The 15,187-nt window shown below is 37.5% G+C and overlaps 1 protein-coding gene across 13 annotated transcripts in view; it reads left to right on the forward strand.

Annotated features, from left to right (window-relative positions):
* Positions 1-15,187, forward strand: part of PARD3 (par-3 family cell polarity regulator) — a 446,166-nt gene that overhangs the window by 301,830 nt on the left and 129,149 nt on the right. For all 13 annotated transcript variants that reach the window (XR_014618202.1, XM_084281998.1, XM_084281993.1 and 10 more), the window contains one exon: positions 2,704-2,920. Coding sequence is in view for 12 of the 13 variants with exons in the window: in XM_084281998.1 (XP_084138124.1) it covers positions 2,704-2,920 (217 nt within the window). In the remaining variant the exon portion in view is untranslated. The remainder of the gene's footprint in view (positions 1-2,703; positions 2,921-15,187) is intronic.

Below are 15,187 nucleotides of genomic sequence, written 5' to 3' on the forward strand. Positions count from 1 at the left end.
TGCATTTGTTCTAAACACTAGTAATTAGGTGTATGTTAATTGCAGAATGACTGTTCTGCATAAAAGTGAAACAAGTTTCTTCATGACATGCCTTTTTAAGAAAACTGGAAATCTATTTACTCCAGTAGAGTCACCAGTGTTTATTTTGAGAGAACAGGCGTCCTACATGTAGTTCACATGACTTGTTCTAAGCTATGGAATTAACTGCGAGCAAAATGTGTGTGATAGACAAATATTTATTGTAGCACAACTGTGGAAAGAAGGCAATATTATTTCCACAGAATATGCAAAACAATAAGACGAGGCATTGTTATGACAAGTTGTTCAGCAACTCAGCATAGCACAATACACTTAATACATATTTAGGAGTAAAATAACGTGTTGTCATATGAATATGAACAACCATAGGACAAAATATGTTCATCTTTAAAATTCTAGAAATTCTGGAAATGAAGTACCAAGTAAACATTTGACTTCAGAATTTGCCAGATTTCTAATTTTTAATTTTTTATTTTACTAATTATAATCATTTGCAAGTACAATCATTTAAATGTCTATTTGGTTTAATGGGAACAGATTGTAGCTATAAATTAACATGCAAAAAATTAGCATCTCTATTCCAAAGTGGTTTTCCAATACTCTTAATAATAATTAAATATCATCCCAAACTTTGTCTAAACAACACTTTCACCAAAAAAATGCAAGTACAGCTAGTACACAGATGTATAGGAAATGCGTATTCATTTTCTAAAATAAAATTATCCAAACATTAAATCAGTGCCTACAATCAAGAAGTTGTGTCATCTACTTAATTGATAGCAGTCCTGAGGATAAATGAATAAGAATTTTGGGGACCACTTTTTTTCTTTTTCTTTTTCTTTTTCTTTTTCTTTTTCTTTTTCTTTTTCTTTTTCTTTTTCTTTTTCTTTTTCTTTTTCTTTTTCTTTTTCTTTTTCTTTTTCTTTTTCTTTTTCTTTTTCTTTTTCTTTTTCTTTTTCTTTTTCTTTTTCTTTTTTCCCCTTGCTGGTGATTTGTAATTCAGAGTATGGAATTCAGAGCTGAGATTCAAAAACAGTTATTAATGTTGATATTTATCTGATATGGTATGTTTTTCTTGAAATATATTTATGTGATCTTCCAGGGTTGGAGAATATTTATAGAAATCTTGGGATACTCACTGAGCAAGTATTAAGTCTATTGGACAGGTCTGTGTATTATAATATTAGAGTATAAACACTATTTTCTGGGTGAGTATCTGAGAGAGAGAAGATAGAATATTGAGTGGCTTTCAGCTAGTGATTTGTAGACTTTTCAGGTTCAGTGAATTACTGGTAAGGTGAATATGAAAGATGACTAAGAAAAACAAATTTATATTCTACAGTACTCTATGTATGACAAATTTCTTAAAAATCACACACTTTCATTGGCTGTAGAGGAGTCGCTGAGGTCTACAAATAATAGTACTAGTAGGAGTAATAATAATATGTAAACATATGCTAAATTAAAAAGTGATTTATTTTTTTTTCCCCCTCTATGTCATGGCAATTTCCAAATCCTTTTGGCTATTAAAAAAAAAAAAAAAAAAAAAAGTTTATTTCCAATACCCTATACTTGAAAAAAAATAAAGCAAAACTTTATTTTCCAACCTCTACTGCCAAAAGTTGTTTGGAGCCTCTTAGAGCTACAGGAAACACTACAAAGTATGCACCTGTGATTCTAATTGCTGCTTTATGCTGTCTGTTGGAAGATGGTGTAGTCCTGCTTTTAAGGTGATGATAGAACATTTTAAAGCTCCTGGGTGATCACAGCTTGACTCTAAGCTAAGTCAGAAAGGCTGCAGTATTCTAACTCCTGTGCTTGACATGTTTTATTTCTTTCTTACTAAACTACTGGGGGAGTTTTCAATTTCTGATTGGATTGTTTCTTTTGGTCATTTCTGTTTCAGGCTTTCTGCAATACATGTAGTCTGTTTAAATTTGACCTTGGGTATACTCTAGGATTCTCTGGGTCTTGTTCTTGGATTAGAAACAGAGAAGAATCACGTTAGGGGCTCTTAAAAGGTTTTGCTTGTTGCGCTTGGTGGAATCTCCCCACCTGAGCCTCCCAAGCTGCTCCATTGCAAGCAGTACTACTGCTATGGAAGAACAAAAGCCATGATGCATGACATGCTTTATACTTCTCCAGGAAATGAAGTAGTGCAAGAAAACCATTATAGTATTTGTAGCAGAAGAAAAAGTCTATTAAGGCTTCTATTGAGGGTTAACAGTCCTTAATGACTTTCATATTTTTATGGGAGTATTACTAAGAATTTCCTGACAGGGTATGCTGCACTGCTGCTGTTTCTTGCAGACATTTCTGAAGCTTTCTTCAACTGATTTAGATGGTGAAACAAAAGAGTCCAATTTACATCACTTTAATAATCCTCCCTATTAATCTATATGTTATTCAGAATACCCACAAAGCACGAATCAAATTTTCAGAGTGTTCTGCAGAGGTGAATTCCTTGTCTTTAAGATTGCATGTAATAGCACACAGGGGCATTCCAGGAGAAACCCAAATCATCAGATACTGATTTTGGAAAAGAATGGGATTATTTTATTTTTGTCCATATAACCTGCTTGCAAATAAATTATGTAATCTGCCAAAAAACTGCCTTTATTTTTTGTTGTTATCCCATTGATGTTTCTTAATTTGTACTTTCAGTGGAGGAAGACACAGAGGAAAGCTCAAGATCTGGTAGAGAATCTGTGTCTACAGCAAGTGACCAGCCATCCCACTCGTTGGAGAGACAGATGAATGGAAGCCAAGATAAAGGTGACAGAAAAAAGGCTGGAAAAGAAAAGAAGAAAGATCGAGATAAAGAGAAGGATAAAATTAAGGCAAAGAAAGGAATGCTGAAGGGCTTAGGAGACATGTTCAGGTAGGTCCTTTGCAATCAAATATGAGAATGAATTATAAAATGCAGCTTTGTCTTTTAGGTGAAGCCTTTATATTTTAACTGTTTCCTGAGGCCATATTTTACTAGAAAAACACATGCACGACTTATTTAGGCATATCTCTCAGTTTCTGAGTTTATGAAAAGTGTCATGAAAGGAAAGCAGCTCAGAATGGAAGAAAAGCTGTTGGGTATAGGGCTAAAGGGACTGCAAAGGAAAAATGTGTTTTAAGTATTCAAGCTGCCTGGTCTGTAAAAGAGTAATTGGTGATGTCTAAGTAGTGCACATATCCCTCAACAGATCAAAATTTTTTGTACTTTTTTTTTTTTTTTTACTTCTTAACCTGTGCTGTTCCTAATCCTTTACCCAAAGCTTACGTGTTACTGAATGTGTGGGTATTTTTGCTTTACTGTTAAGCTGTTTGGTGTTATGGAGGTAAGATGCGAAAGAAATACATCAGTTTGAGAATGCAAAGCAGCAGGCTTGTGTCAAGGAAATCAGGATCTAAATAAGATTGGGTGCTCTGTGAACCCACACTCTGGAGAAGGGGTCAGTGTAAGATCTGATTTTTACCAACTACTGAATTTTTTGAAGGGAGACAGTCGTCTCTCCAGCAGACGTAAGGGATCTGAAAGGAGCAGACTGCTGAGGAACACCCTGCTGTTCTGGGTAAATGGTGAAACATGACAAACACCTTTGAACACTTGTGGGAAGGGGTGAGAGAGTAAGAAAATCAATCTTTATTTTAACTAGCTAAAGTAAATAAATATACTTCCAAGAAAAAATAATATGGAAGTGTTTGATTTCTTTTATGTATGCAGTGATTCACTATTTAATTTTGAAGTGAGATACCGGTATTATTTTAAAGCTTTACTAACAGTGATTCTACTCTGAAAACTTTTAAGTGGAGCTTCAATTTACTTAAAACCTGTTATCATCTTTATCCTGTGATTGAACTTTGGTTGTACCTGCTGAGGTTCTTGAGAGTTGTTCTGTCAGAATGACATTACAAAACTAGTTAACTTTGGATTTAAAAAGTTTGAAAATAATAGTTAGAAAATTTATTTAGAAAAGAAACAAAATCATATCAGGTTGTTAGGCAGCATATACAACAGTACCAAAAGTGTCATAAAAGATAGCCCCACGCTTCAGTAGGAGGAGAGTACCTCAGCCTGATCATATGAATGTCCTATGGGGCTACCTTTGTTTTCTGGGTGCTTGCCTGCCTGAATTGAAGCCCAGCGCAGGGCTGCACCCTGCTCAAGGGGAGAGGAGAAGGTTATGGATGCAAAATGCCAACTGGTTCTTTTCTGTAGTCTTTGCCATTTTTCTGTAGCTTTGTTTTAGGACTTTAAGATTTCTGGTATAAATGGCTATCACAATATAAATGACAGGCAAAATTGAGGGAAATTATACATGATAAATTCTGCGGTGTGTAAGTAGCGGTAACATGAGTGCTATTTGGTGAGCCAGTTCAGTCAGAAGGTATTGCAAAGCATCTAGAAAGCTGGGCAGCTCCTTAGTCTTTGGGTTCCCCCTGTATAATGCTCCTCGTGCCCAGAGGACCTGTGAGGGAGCTGCTTCATCTTGCAAGTGTTAGTACAGAGACAAAGAACTGACTTGCAGAGAGTCCCCTCCAAACAGGGAAGGCTTCTTGTTTTGGAGAGCCAGGTCAGTCCAGACCTTGTCATCTGCTTTCTTCCCTCTGGTGTTAGAGCTTCGTGTCTGGTGTTCCAGTGTAGCTCTGAAAGCTCTGAATGGAAATTAATGTGAAAACGGCAAATAGTACAATTTTTAATCAGACACTCCCAGCAAAATATGAAGTAACCTTGTCTGTATGTTTGATATAACACTTCTTAAATCTTTAATCTGAAAACTATAATTTTACTGATAAGAAGGTCTGATGATCACTTTGTTGTCTGCGCTTCCTAACAGTCAATGTTTCCTTGAGTTATCTTTTCCCTCAGTACCATTTTTGAGTGAACTTTACTTTTCAGTCTCCTCTTAATTAACGTGGGAGCAGTGCTATCCGGATGCAGTTTGACTTCTCCTGGATCTTTAAATTAGCTTGCACCTTGTCAGCCCACCCAGGAGAGGTGCTCCTGGCAAACAGGAAAATGCTGATTGAAGGAATTAAATGTTATGCCTCATTTCCACTCAGTGCTCAGATTTGCTTTGTTGACAGGCATCTCAATAATGTTTGAGAGAGAGGCTTTATTATGGCTGAAAGATAAGCTAGTGCTTCTGCCTATACCATGCTTTGTTTTTGCTGTATATCCAACATACATCATAGATACCGAGTAATCAGGGAAAGAAGTGGTGCAGTGGAAAATAATGATGACAGTAACACTTGAAATTCAAGCCATGATCAAAGCGTAATTGGCTGTTTGGGTTCTTTGCAACACTGTCATTTCTTTGTAGGTCTTTTTCTTTTCTCCTTTTTCTTTCTTTCCTCCTTTTCATTGCTCTTATCGTAAAACAATCTTTCTTCATTAAGTTGTATGGGCAAGAACACTTGCGGGGTGAAATTACTGTTAACTGACACTTTATTCGATGCCTGTATTTAGCCAAGGGGCTTTTTACTGCCTGTATGCAAACTGACAGCTTCTGAAGCGGAGTCTATGTAATGTATAAAAATAAGTCTCCTTGCCTTCAGTTAAAATCTTAGGATTTGGTACTGGGATCTTCATTAAACTGTACCGTGAGATGAGAACTCCCACAAGGGGATCCTAGGTTACATTTATCCTTCAGCATCTAGTCATCATTTCCAAGAAATCCCAGGATGATTCAGATAACAGGTTAAAATCATAAGTAAATCTTTTAAGTACTTGCATTGTTTTACTGCTTTCATCAAACAGAGCAGAGAAGCTTGATGTAACCGTGAGCGAGAGCTGTAAAACACAGTGGTCTGACACACCAAGCTCCCCTTGTTTCCTGAGGACCTTTGCTCACACTGGGCTGCAGACAGTCTGGAAGTTCACCCTTCTCTCAATGAAATAAATCTGTCTGAGTATGTGTGTATTTCTTTTTCCAAATTGACATTTGAGAGCAGAAGAGAATAATATTTATAAATTTGACATTTGGCTTAATGGTCTCTCTTTCAGCTCACAGATAAATATAGGGTATAAGTAAACCTAGAAAAATGTTGAACAAAAATATTGATCTCTCTGGGGAGATGCTGACAGATCAGCTTTGGTGCTGCTTGTGGGTGCTGCAGAGCTTTCTTACACCAGAGCATATTTGTTTTACCTGAGCAGTTGCATCATCCCCATGTCTGTCTTATCCCTGCAGTGGGATTATGTGTTATATTCTCTGTCTTTAATCACATACCGGGGAGAGGCTGTGCAGTTCCACCTTCTCCACTGCTGACATTCAAGGGGTGCCTGGATGGCCACTGACAGCTGAGCAAATAATTTTGGGGAAGCTGATAGAAAGTTCTGGTAGTTTTTGTGTCTTGCTGCTAAGAAGGCTTGAATGGATGTATGTTTTGACATCAGAAGATTATAAAAATCTTTATGCATCTCCAACTGGAAGCTAAAATACGTTTACTCATTTCTGAGTGTGATTTTGTTTATTTCTGCAGAGATTTTTCTTCCTGATTAAATGAACCTGACAAAACCATCCAGTTGATAAATAAGTCATTGTAGTACTGCGTTAAGCAAGAGGCTCTGTAGTTTCAAACAGTGCACCTATAATTAGTGCTGGTAGGGATGCATTAATTTGATGGGCTTCTATGTTGTGGGATTCTGTGATGTTCCTCTCCTGAGAGAGAAAATTGTGTATGCTGCTTACTTTTCCCTCCTCCTGCCCCTGTCAATAGAGGATATTTTCATTTATGAAAGTGGGGACTGTCAGTATGTAAGATTTGAGATAATTCTTACTTGTAGCTGTGCATGAAATGATGCTCTGCTGTGGTGCAGCTGATTGCCTGAGATCCTTATACTTCCTCCCTGCTTATTCACAGTGTACAAGCTTGGATAAAGTCTTTAGATGGTTGACTAGCCTGATGAAATAATGTGTCATAGATGGAAGAAGTGGCAGCTCTACATCTTTCCCCAGCTTCCCCAAACCACGTATAATATTCTCTCTGATAGCCCAGAATCATGACTTAGTAACACAGTGACATCACTATGATTGTTCCACTAATGTTTTGGAATTTATTTTGTTTGCAGGGAAGTAGATGGCCACAATCTTACTGGGGATTTTGTATAGGAGGACTCTCAATGGAGAGTTTTGTGATTGAAAAATTATGTCTGGCAAAGTGCTCAGTCTCGGGAAAGGCTGTGTCTGAGGAATAACATGTTTAGAGAAACTGAACTACTAAGATGTTAAGAAAAAAGAGAGCAGAAAGGCAGCTTTGGGTTTCCAAAAGGAAGAAGAGAAGTAGCAACAAGTCATGTCATGGTAAAATAATATTGGAGGGACAGTCACTGCGTGATAACAAAAGCATGCTGAAACAAATTGATATGTATCAATACAATGAGATAAAAATGGGTTTGAAAATACAAACAGTATGTTTGAGTTTTTGTGGGGAACTGCTGAGGAGAATGAAAGATGTGGGGATATACCTATGGTGTCTTAACCTCTAGTTGAATTTAGAAAATATTTTCATTATTTTTGGAGTTTGCTAATGAGAAGGATGTAATATACTTTGAAGTAACTGTGGATAAGTATGTAACAAGAAATAAATACATTTTCTACTGTAGGAATTAAAACCTCAGTCCACAGAAACATAGCTTGTCAATGGGGAAGATACGCACGGGGTGTTGAAGTTTATGGAACAAGACAATATATTTAACATTAAACATATGCATAGGTGTTTTTAGTACTGGAGACTGTATATTTCAAGATCTGGCCTGTCAGGTTGATAGAAATGTAAATCTGTGACGTATGGTGACTAATCTTCAATTCCTCTCTTGATTATTGTAGCATCCAGGTGAGTAAATCAATGCACTGAATAGTGAATGCAAATGTAATATGTCAGATTACCATTAAAATCTAATCCTAAAATTACATTTAAAATGATTACTGGGAGCCTTGTAGTGTTGTTTATTCCAGTTCTGTGAGAGGAAATAGATAATTTATTTTACAACCTTGTTTAGCTGAAATCAGATACACTGTTGTCTTTTTCCCCCCTTTTTCCCACACAGCTGCTTCCAAGGTGCTGAGAATATGTCCCTTCAATAACAACATTCAGAAAGTTTAATAACAACCTTCAGATTTTTAAGCAGACACATGGCAAAAAGGTTTCTGACTTGTGTAAAATACTGTTGAATTATATCCCAATCAAGAAGACTGGCAAATACCTTGAACCAGATAAAGTCAGTGGTCTGATTTTCATCATGCAATTACTTAAGAAGCAGCAATAATGGTATTTTGTGTGGAAGCATGGCTAATAGGACTTTCTATTGGTGAATAACACTTTTTGATACATGAACTTGATAGAAAACATGGGAATAAAGTCTGCAAGTTAGACTTTTTTTTTTTTTTTTTTTTTAAGTGCTCTGCTTTTGGCACAAAATACCATAAATCTTGAGTCTTAGAACATAGAGGAAGAGATTATTGCTTAAGCACCTGTCTGTTGTATCATCTTAAACTTCAAAGATTGTTGCTTGTACACTGAATTGCACCTGGATTTGCTAATACTCATCTGAGAACATTGCAGACAGCTTGTGGTACTTATGCTAAAAATTTCATCAAAAAAGTTGAGCTGGGTCGTTGCTCAGGTAAATGGAATTTGGGGCCATTTGTGCTCTGTTTTTTGCCTGCTACTACTCTCTGTGCCAGCTGGCACAACTATCATTAAGTCCACATCTGCTTCCCCTCTTCTACCAGCTAGAAAAAGTGTGTGCAACCCACTGAAAGCCTAAATGCAAGGTCTAAGTGTGCTGGGTTTTAATTTTTCTGGGGAAGGAGCGTAGTCCTCATCCTGGCTGCAAGCTGAATACTGCTAATGACATCTTGCTCTGCGCTGCTCTGGGCTACTTTGTCCTGATCCATTTTCAAAGTTTCAGGCAGCCCCTGGGATGCACAGTCAGTAAAGCCTTTCAAATGAAATCAGCCATGCAGCAAATTGTCATCTTTGATGCAGACAATTACCCAGGACTCTTGCAAATGTCTTTCAAAGTATTTTCATATTCTTTACTTCCTTCTTTCCAATTAAAAGTAAATAAGGGACAGAAAGAGATAAGCTTGATTGAAAATAGCTTTTCTTTTCGGAAAGGCAAGCGATTCTCCTTTCTTCCTCTCCACACTTTTTCTCTTTCCTGTTGTTTCCTTCTGCATGGGGTAATCAGTTACTTGGAGGAGATTTGTGTTTCATTGCCCGCATCCCCAAACACCCCGTGGTACAGATGTTGATGACTAAAATATAATTGGGGCAGGGGGCAGTGGAAAGGCAAATTCTTTTTTCTAATCCGAACAACCTCACATAATCTGTCAGGGATTTAAGGAATGTAGCTTCATTAAATGGTTAGTAAACTCTGTGACTTTTACACGAAACACAGAAAGCGGTGGTATGCAATTGTGCGAGAGAGATCTGAAACGAGAGATTAACATAATCGTATGTGGCTTTCTAGTTTGTCATTCTGACAGAAAGCAGCTCTTTGTTGCATGTACTCTTAACACCGGATTTTCCCATAGTAAATCTTGAACTTGTAAATCTGACGAGGGTATATTGTATGTTTTTTTAATTTGGATAGAATCAGAGCTTTTGTTTCTAACATCCTGAAATAAGTGTCAGGATGACCTGATACTAGAGACAAGTTCATAGTAGCTGCTAACGTATTCTCCCAGTATTCTTCCTTTGCTTGTCAGTGAGTTTAAATAGAGAACCTTTGACATCTACAGTACCGTATCTGACTGCAAAGCAAGTGAGGGAGGCATGCAGCATGACAGCTGAGCCCTCCAAGATCCTTCCTGGCGCTCTGCAGCGTTTCTCTTCCAGGCCTGGAGTATGAATATAGAATGCAAGTGTCAAGGATGACACCTACTTTATAATCTCTGTAAAGCAAGCCTTTTCATAGAAGAATTTGTTGACAGTTCAGAGATTCAAAGTCAATTTCAGTTTTAGCTCGTTTAGAAATAGGATTTTTTCCTCCACCTGATGTGATAATTGAAGACTACTAACTAGTCAACGTGTTAGTCCCTAACAAAGTACGGTAAATAAATACTGTCTTCAGAAGTGAAGGATCTGTTAGATGAAAAGCTCCACTAATGGCATTTGTTTCATTATCTGTTGGAAATGTTCCTTGGGGATTTAATTTGCTGCTGATAGCACTGGTATATTGATACAGGTTACAGATGCTTTGCCTCTAGATTGTTTTTAAAGCTGAGTCTTTTTTTGAAAATCCTTTTTAAAAACAGGAATAGGAATGTATTTCTTGGAAGAGAATCAATGTAACTTGAAGTATTTTTACAGCAGAAGATGTCACAGGCTATTACGTCGTAGTAACTCGAGGTACCTAACTGGGCAGCTGCAGGAGAGCTGATCCTTTTCTAAAAGACAAAGCTCTAACTTACAGCTGCGTTTCACTTCTTGTGAGCAATCTGGATTCACAGTGTGTAGGAATGTTGATGCCCTGCTAAGATTTTCGTGTGTCTTACTGTTGTGCAGAGAAATAATCATTAAATGCAGAGCTGTAAAACACTTCAATGAGAATAGCAAAATAGGTTTAAGTCAGTATGATTTCTGAAATGAAATATACTGGAATAGAAATAGTCTGTGAGGTCATGCATTTCCATGAATACCGTAAGAAAAGGGTGGATATAAGGCATTTAGAGAGCTTATTTAGGCTTTTATGTTGTTGTTGCTATTTCTGAGAAAAATAAGAGGAACAGAAGTTTTGTAGAAAGAGTAGAAGAGAAGCTGATATTAGAAACACAATACCCATGGGGTTTGCAAGTGCTATATCCCCCACTTTGAATCCTTTTATCAGTTCTTCTAGAGGGGAAAAAAAAAAAAAAAAGAAGAAGAAAAAAAAATAGAAGCAATCAAACAAACAAAAGAAACAAAAAAAAAAAAAAAAAAAAAAAAAAGGAAAAAAGTAGAATTAGGAGGAACTGAACAGACATTGAAAATAATACACTGATAGAATGATTCCGGCAGGGAGGGATCTCTGCTTGGTTCAACCCCTGCTCACAGCAGTCCAACTTGCACGTTTCATCAGCTTGCCGAGTGTCAAGCCCCGTTGAGTTTCAAATATCTCCAAGGATGGAGATTCGGCTGCCTCTCTCGGCAGCCTGTTCCAGTGCTTAACCACTCTCCTAGTGAAAACTATTTGTCCTCGGTAAGAGGAGATGGGAACAAGATTCACTGAATAATCACTGGTACAAAAAATCAGAATCAATTAACATCTACTTCTCACGAAGCACAAATATGTATGTAAAATAAGATTGTCATCCAAAAAGTTTAAATTTTAAAGGATGTTTGTGATACACGATTACCCTGAGGGTCTTGCTGGCCCTGAAGTTCTTTGATCATCAAGAATATAGCAAATAACATGGCTAAGCACATGTCTGTGACCGTGAGCCACCCATTGTGTGTTAAGTTTTAAGTAAAAATTTACCTGTAAACAGGTGATTTTTGCTGTGTTTCTGTGTGTCTTGCTCTAAATAGTTTTGAACTAGCAACTAGTGGGACACCAAGCATGACTGTCTGATATGATACCTAATAGCAACCAGTATAATCCACTGAGCTAGAAAAGATTACTATTTTCTTTAGAACCGAGGAAGAAACAGTCTACAGAAATCTTTCTTTCTACTATTTCATGTGACACTGGAAACTATCATCTGGTTTTCAATTAAAAATATAAATTCTGTGTTGCACTCATTCTGGTATTCTTCACTTTCATCTTGAAGTACAGATACAAAGTAAAACCTTGAGCATTTGTAGTTCAGCCAGCCACAAAGAAGGTGGTTTATATTACTTTTGGAGGGAGAGAAAATGGTATTTTAATTCTTTTTGTGTTCAGCACATTCTATAAAGTTTTGTGTAAAAACATAAGAATGCAGCAATACAAGGTTGAATGATAACTGGTAAGCCCCCTTACCCCGATATTTTGTCTTTGATGGTAATCAGTAGTAACTGCCAAAGGTGCAGTACCAGAACAGGTAACCATATAGTGGTTCTTCTCTGATCTGTCTTCTAGGCTTTCAGTGATCATCAGCTCAAGAATCTTTTGAGATAATAACACAGGTGCCTTTGTATTCAAGTACAAAATAGTATGTCTGTCTTCAGTTCTTAGCAATTTATCCTGTTGCTGACAATTTGTTATGTATTTCCCTAATTCCAAAACACTAACAAATTCTGTAGAAGATCATATACAAAATTCTCTTTTGAAGATCATGTAGAATGACTTGTATCAAGGAGATTCTTTTACACGATGAGAGTGAAGACCTGATTGCAATGCACTGCAATAGATCTGACTCATTATAAGTCAGTGTTTTATGGCACTCAGGTAAGCATGTTTGCAAAATAGCAGTAAACCTTTTTGATGTGCAATAACATTTCAGTAGTTAATGTAGTGTTCCTCTGCATATTAACTTTTACTGCTTCTGTACAAGCTTACAATAAGCAGGAGTGCAAGAAAAGGCTGTAGATGTTTGTAAAATAGACCCTGCTGGAATACATTCATTTCATGAACTAGTTTTACAGGGTATGTTTGGCTAGCTGATGATGTGACTAACAGTAAATCTTGAAATGTTTACTTCTGCAGAAGATAAATTCGTAGTCTGTACAAATGCTAACACTTTTTTTTCAGGACTTTTTTTGACATCAGCCTTATAGCTCCTACTCCTAAAAGGAAAAAGAATATGGTGTGTTTTCATGGAGCTACTTCATGGTTCTATCTGCAGCATACCTAATAACATCATATCGATATAGCTATTTTAAAGGGTTTGAAAGTTTATGTTGGAAGTATGTTAGTAATGCTGTATTGGTAGGAAAATTATTAAAAAATAATTAGTTTAGCAGATGTATTAACTTTATAGGCTCGACTTTGTCAGGGAGATGCTAAGAGTGGAGGCTGCAGAAAGTTAGTCCCAGAGTTATTTGTGCTTGCAGTCTAGAAGTCTCTAGGAGTTTGACAGGCCATTTAAGCTTTGAGGAAGAACTGTTTTCTCATTGTGAAAATGGGATAGCACCTTCTCCATGCTACAGTCTCCAAGTGCTTTGATGTCCTCTGGCATTTCCTGCCTTATAGAAATACAAAATATCTGTGTGCTAAAAGCATAGGCTATCTACTGCTTCCAGATGCTGGTGTTGGGTTTAGTTTGGAAGGTGGATGTGATTTTTGGAAGACTGAAAATATATGTAGGTTTTCTGTTAATGCTGCTACAGGTAGTACTTCATAAGAAAATGTCTAATCAGAAACAAAGTTTGTGGATTAGCTCTATAAAGTTTTGCAAAAAATAATTTAGTAACAAAAATGCATCTTGAATCTTAGCTGTATCAGCATTTTTGAGTACCACAATAATGAATGTAGGACATTTTTGTACCAATTGCAAATGCTTCCAGCATATTCAACACCAGGTGTGCCAGAAATATTTAGAATGCAAGATGAATTACTGTTACACATTTCAACAGCAACATACCACAAATAAATCTCAAATATTTCACAATATTATTTTAGATACTATCTTTGTCTTTAACCCATAGTGCTAAAATCCTGAAACTGAGAACACAACATGCTTCTACAAGCACCAGTTTCATGTGTAATGTTACAGATAAAGTATTTCTTTCCTCTGATGTTGCTGAGCAGGTAATGATACCAACAGTGCTATCATCTGTAACTGCTAGGGGTCCTGATATCATCTTTGGAACTCAAAATACTTTGCTAATTCTGTTTGCCTTTTATAACTGTAAAAGTAAGAAAACAGCTTGTGTAAGATAAAAGTGAAGACTAGGTGCCATTTTCAACAGGACTTAAGTTTTTTTTAAGATTTTTTTAGACTATAATAAAAGTTATGTTTTGCATTCAGAAGAAATACTAACGTGGCAGTGATGATTGCTGTAATACCGTCTGCAGCACAAAGCACAAGCAGACCTGATCTCATTTCAGGAAGAAAATCTTGGGAGCTGAATATCTTAGATGTCAAGATTGGGTTTATTTTAAATATCATCTGTCTGGTTTTCTAAATAAATATAAGCTCAGTCACTCACTTATAGTGCCTGAGCATATACAAATGAGATCAAAAATGCCAGTGCATACGGGGCTGGTGCCAGTCTCAGATCTTCTGTGCTAGGAGCTTATTTACAGGGGGGCTGAAACCCCAAATCAAACCCCACCACCCCACATCTCTTGCCTTTAATTAGTCCAGTACGAGTCCTGGCTTGTACACATTTTCAATCTGAAATAAATCTCTGTTCCCAAATTGGCCCTGAAATAATCAGCAGCGTAAATCGCAACTGATAGAGTTATCTTGACTGCAGTTACCGTGCAGACAGCTCAGGCTCTGACTACTGGCAGCTGCAGGATGCTGGGGGTCCCCAGGGCTCAAGGTAGCTCTGGGCAAGCCCCTGCGCCAGCTGCTGTGGGGAATCGCTGCCAAGCTGGCTTCCCAGGGCTGATCCACCCGAGCCTCATTGCGTCCGCCCCGGAGATGTTTTGTTCCGCTGCTGCCGCTGTGGTGCGAAGTCTTGCTCTTCGTTTTCCACCCGGAAGGTATCACGTATATAAGCTCAATTTTCGTGCCGCTGGGCAGAGTACCAGCTGATAGAATCGGCAGAAATGTGCGAAGCCAGCAAGGGCATGCTAACGCGTGCTAAAAAAGTGGCTTGGCTCAGGCTGGGTCCTCTGGCTTAGCCTTGTCTTTGTAGCAGAGTTCCAGAACAGCATAGCTATTATTTTTTGCCTTTTGTTTTTATGACCACTCAGGGGCATTCAGTGTAACTTAATTAAGTTTTGTTCTAGAGCACTTGGATAAGTTTCCTATTGGCATTAATTTTTAATAATTTGCAAGTAAAGTTCATTCTTTTTCATCTCTGAAGAGACTTAAGTGATGCTGTAGAACCCAGAACGGGACAGGAAACCCTCAAATGTAGCCCACAGCCACCTGTGCTCAGGTACTGCAGCTCAACAAGGGGAATTGCATTTTTCTGCCATAGGCGTCCTCAAAGATAATGGCAGCTGCCAGCTCATCTGAGCTTTGGGGAATATTTTCGTTAGACGCATCCCACAGATCCTACAGTATTGTCTGTTGTCCTGTACTGAAAAACAGTTGTGTCTTCCCTGCTTCCTATGAAGTGTAAA

This window comes from Netta rufina (genome assembly GCF_964035555.1).
Source record: "Netta rufina genome assembly, chromosome: 2".
In the NCBI taxonomy this organism is placed as follows: Eukaryota; Metazoa; Chordata; class Aves; order Anseriformes; family Anatidae; genus Netta; species Netta rufina.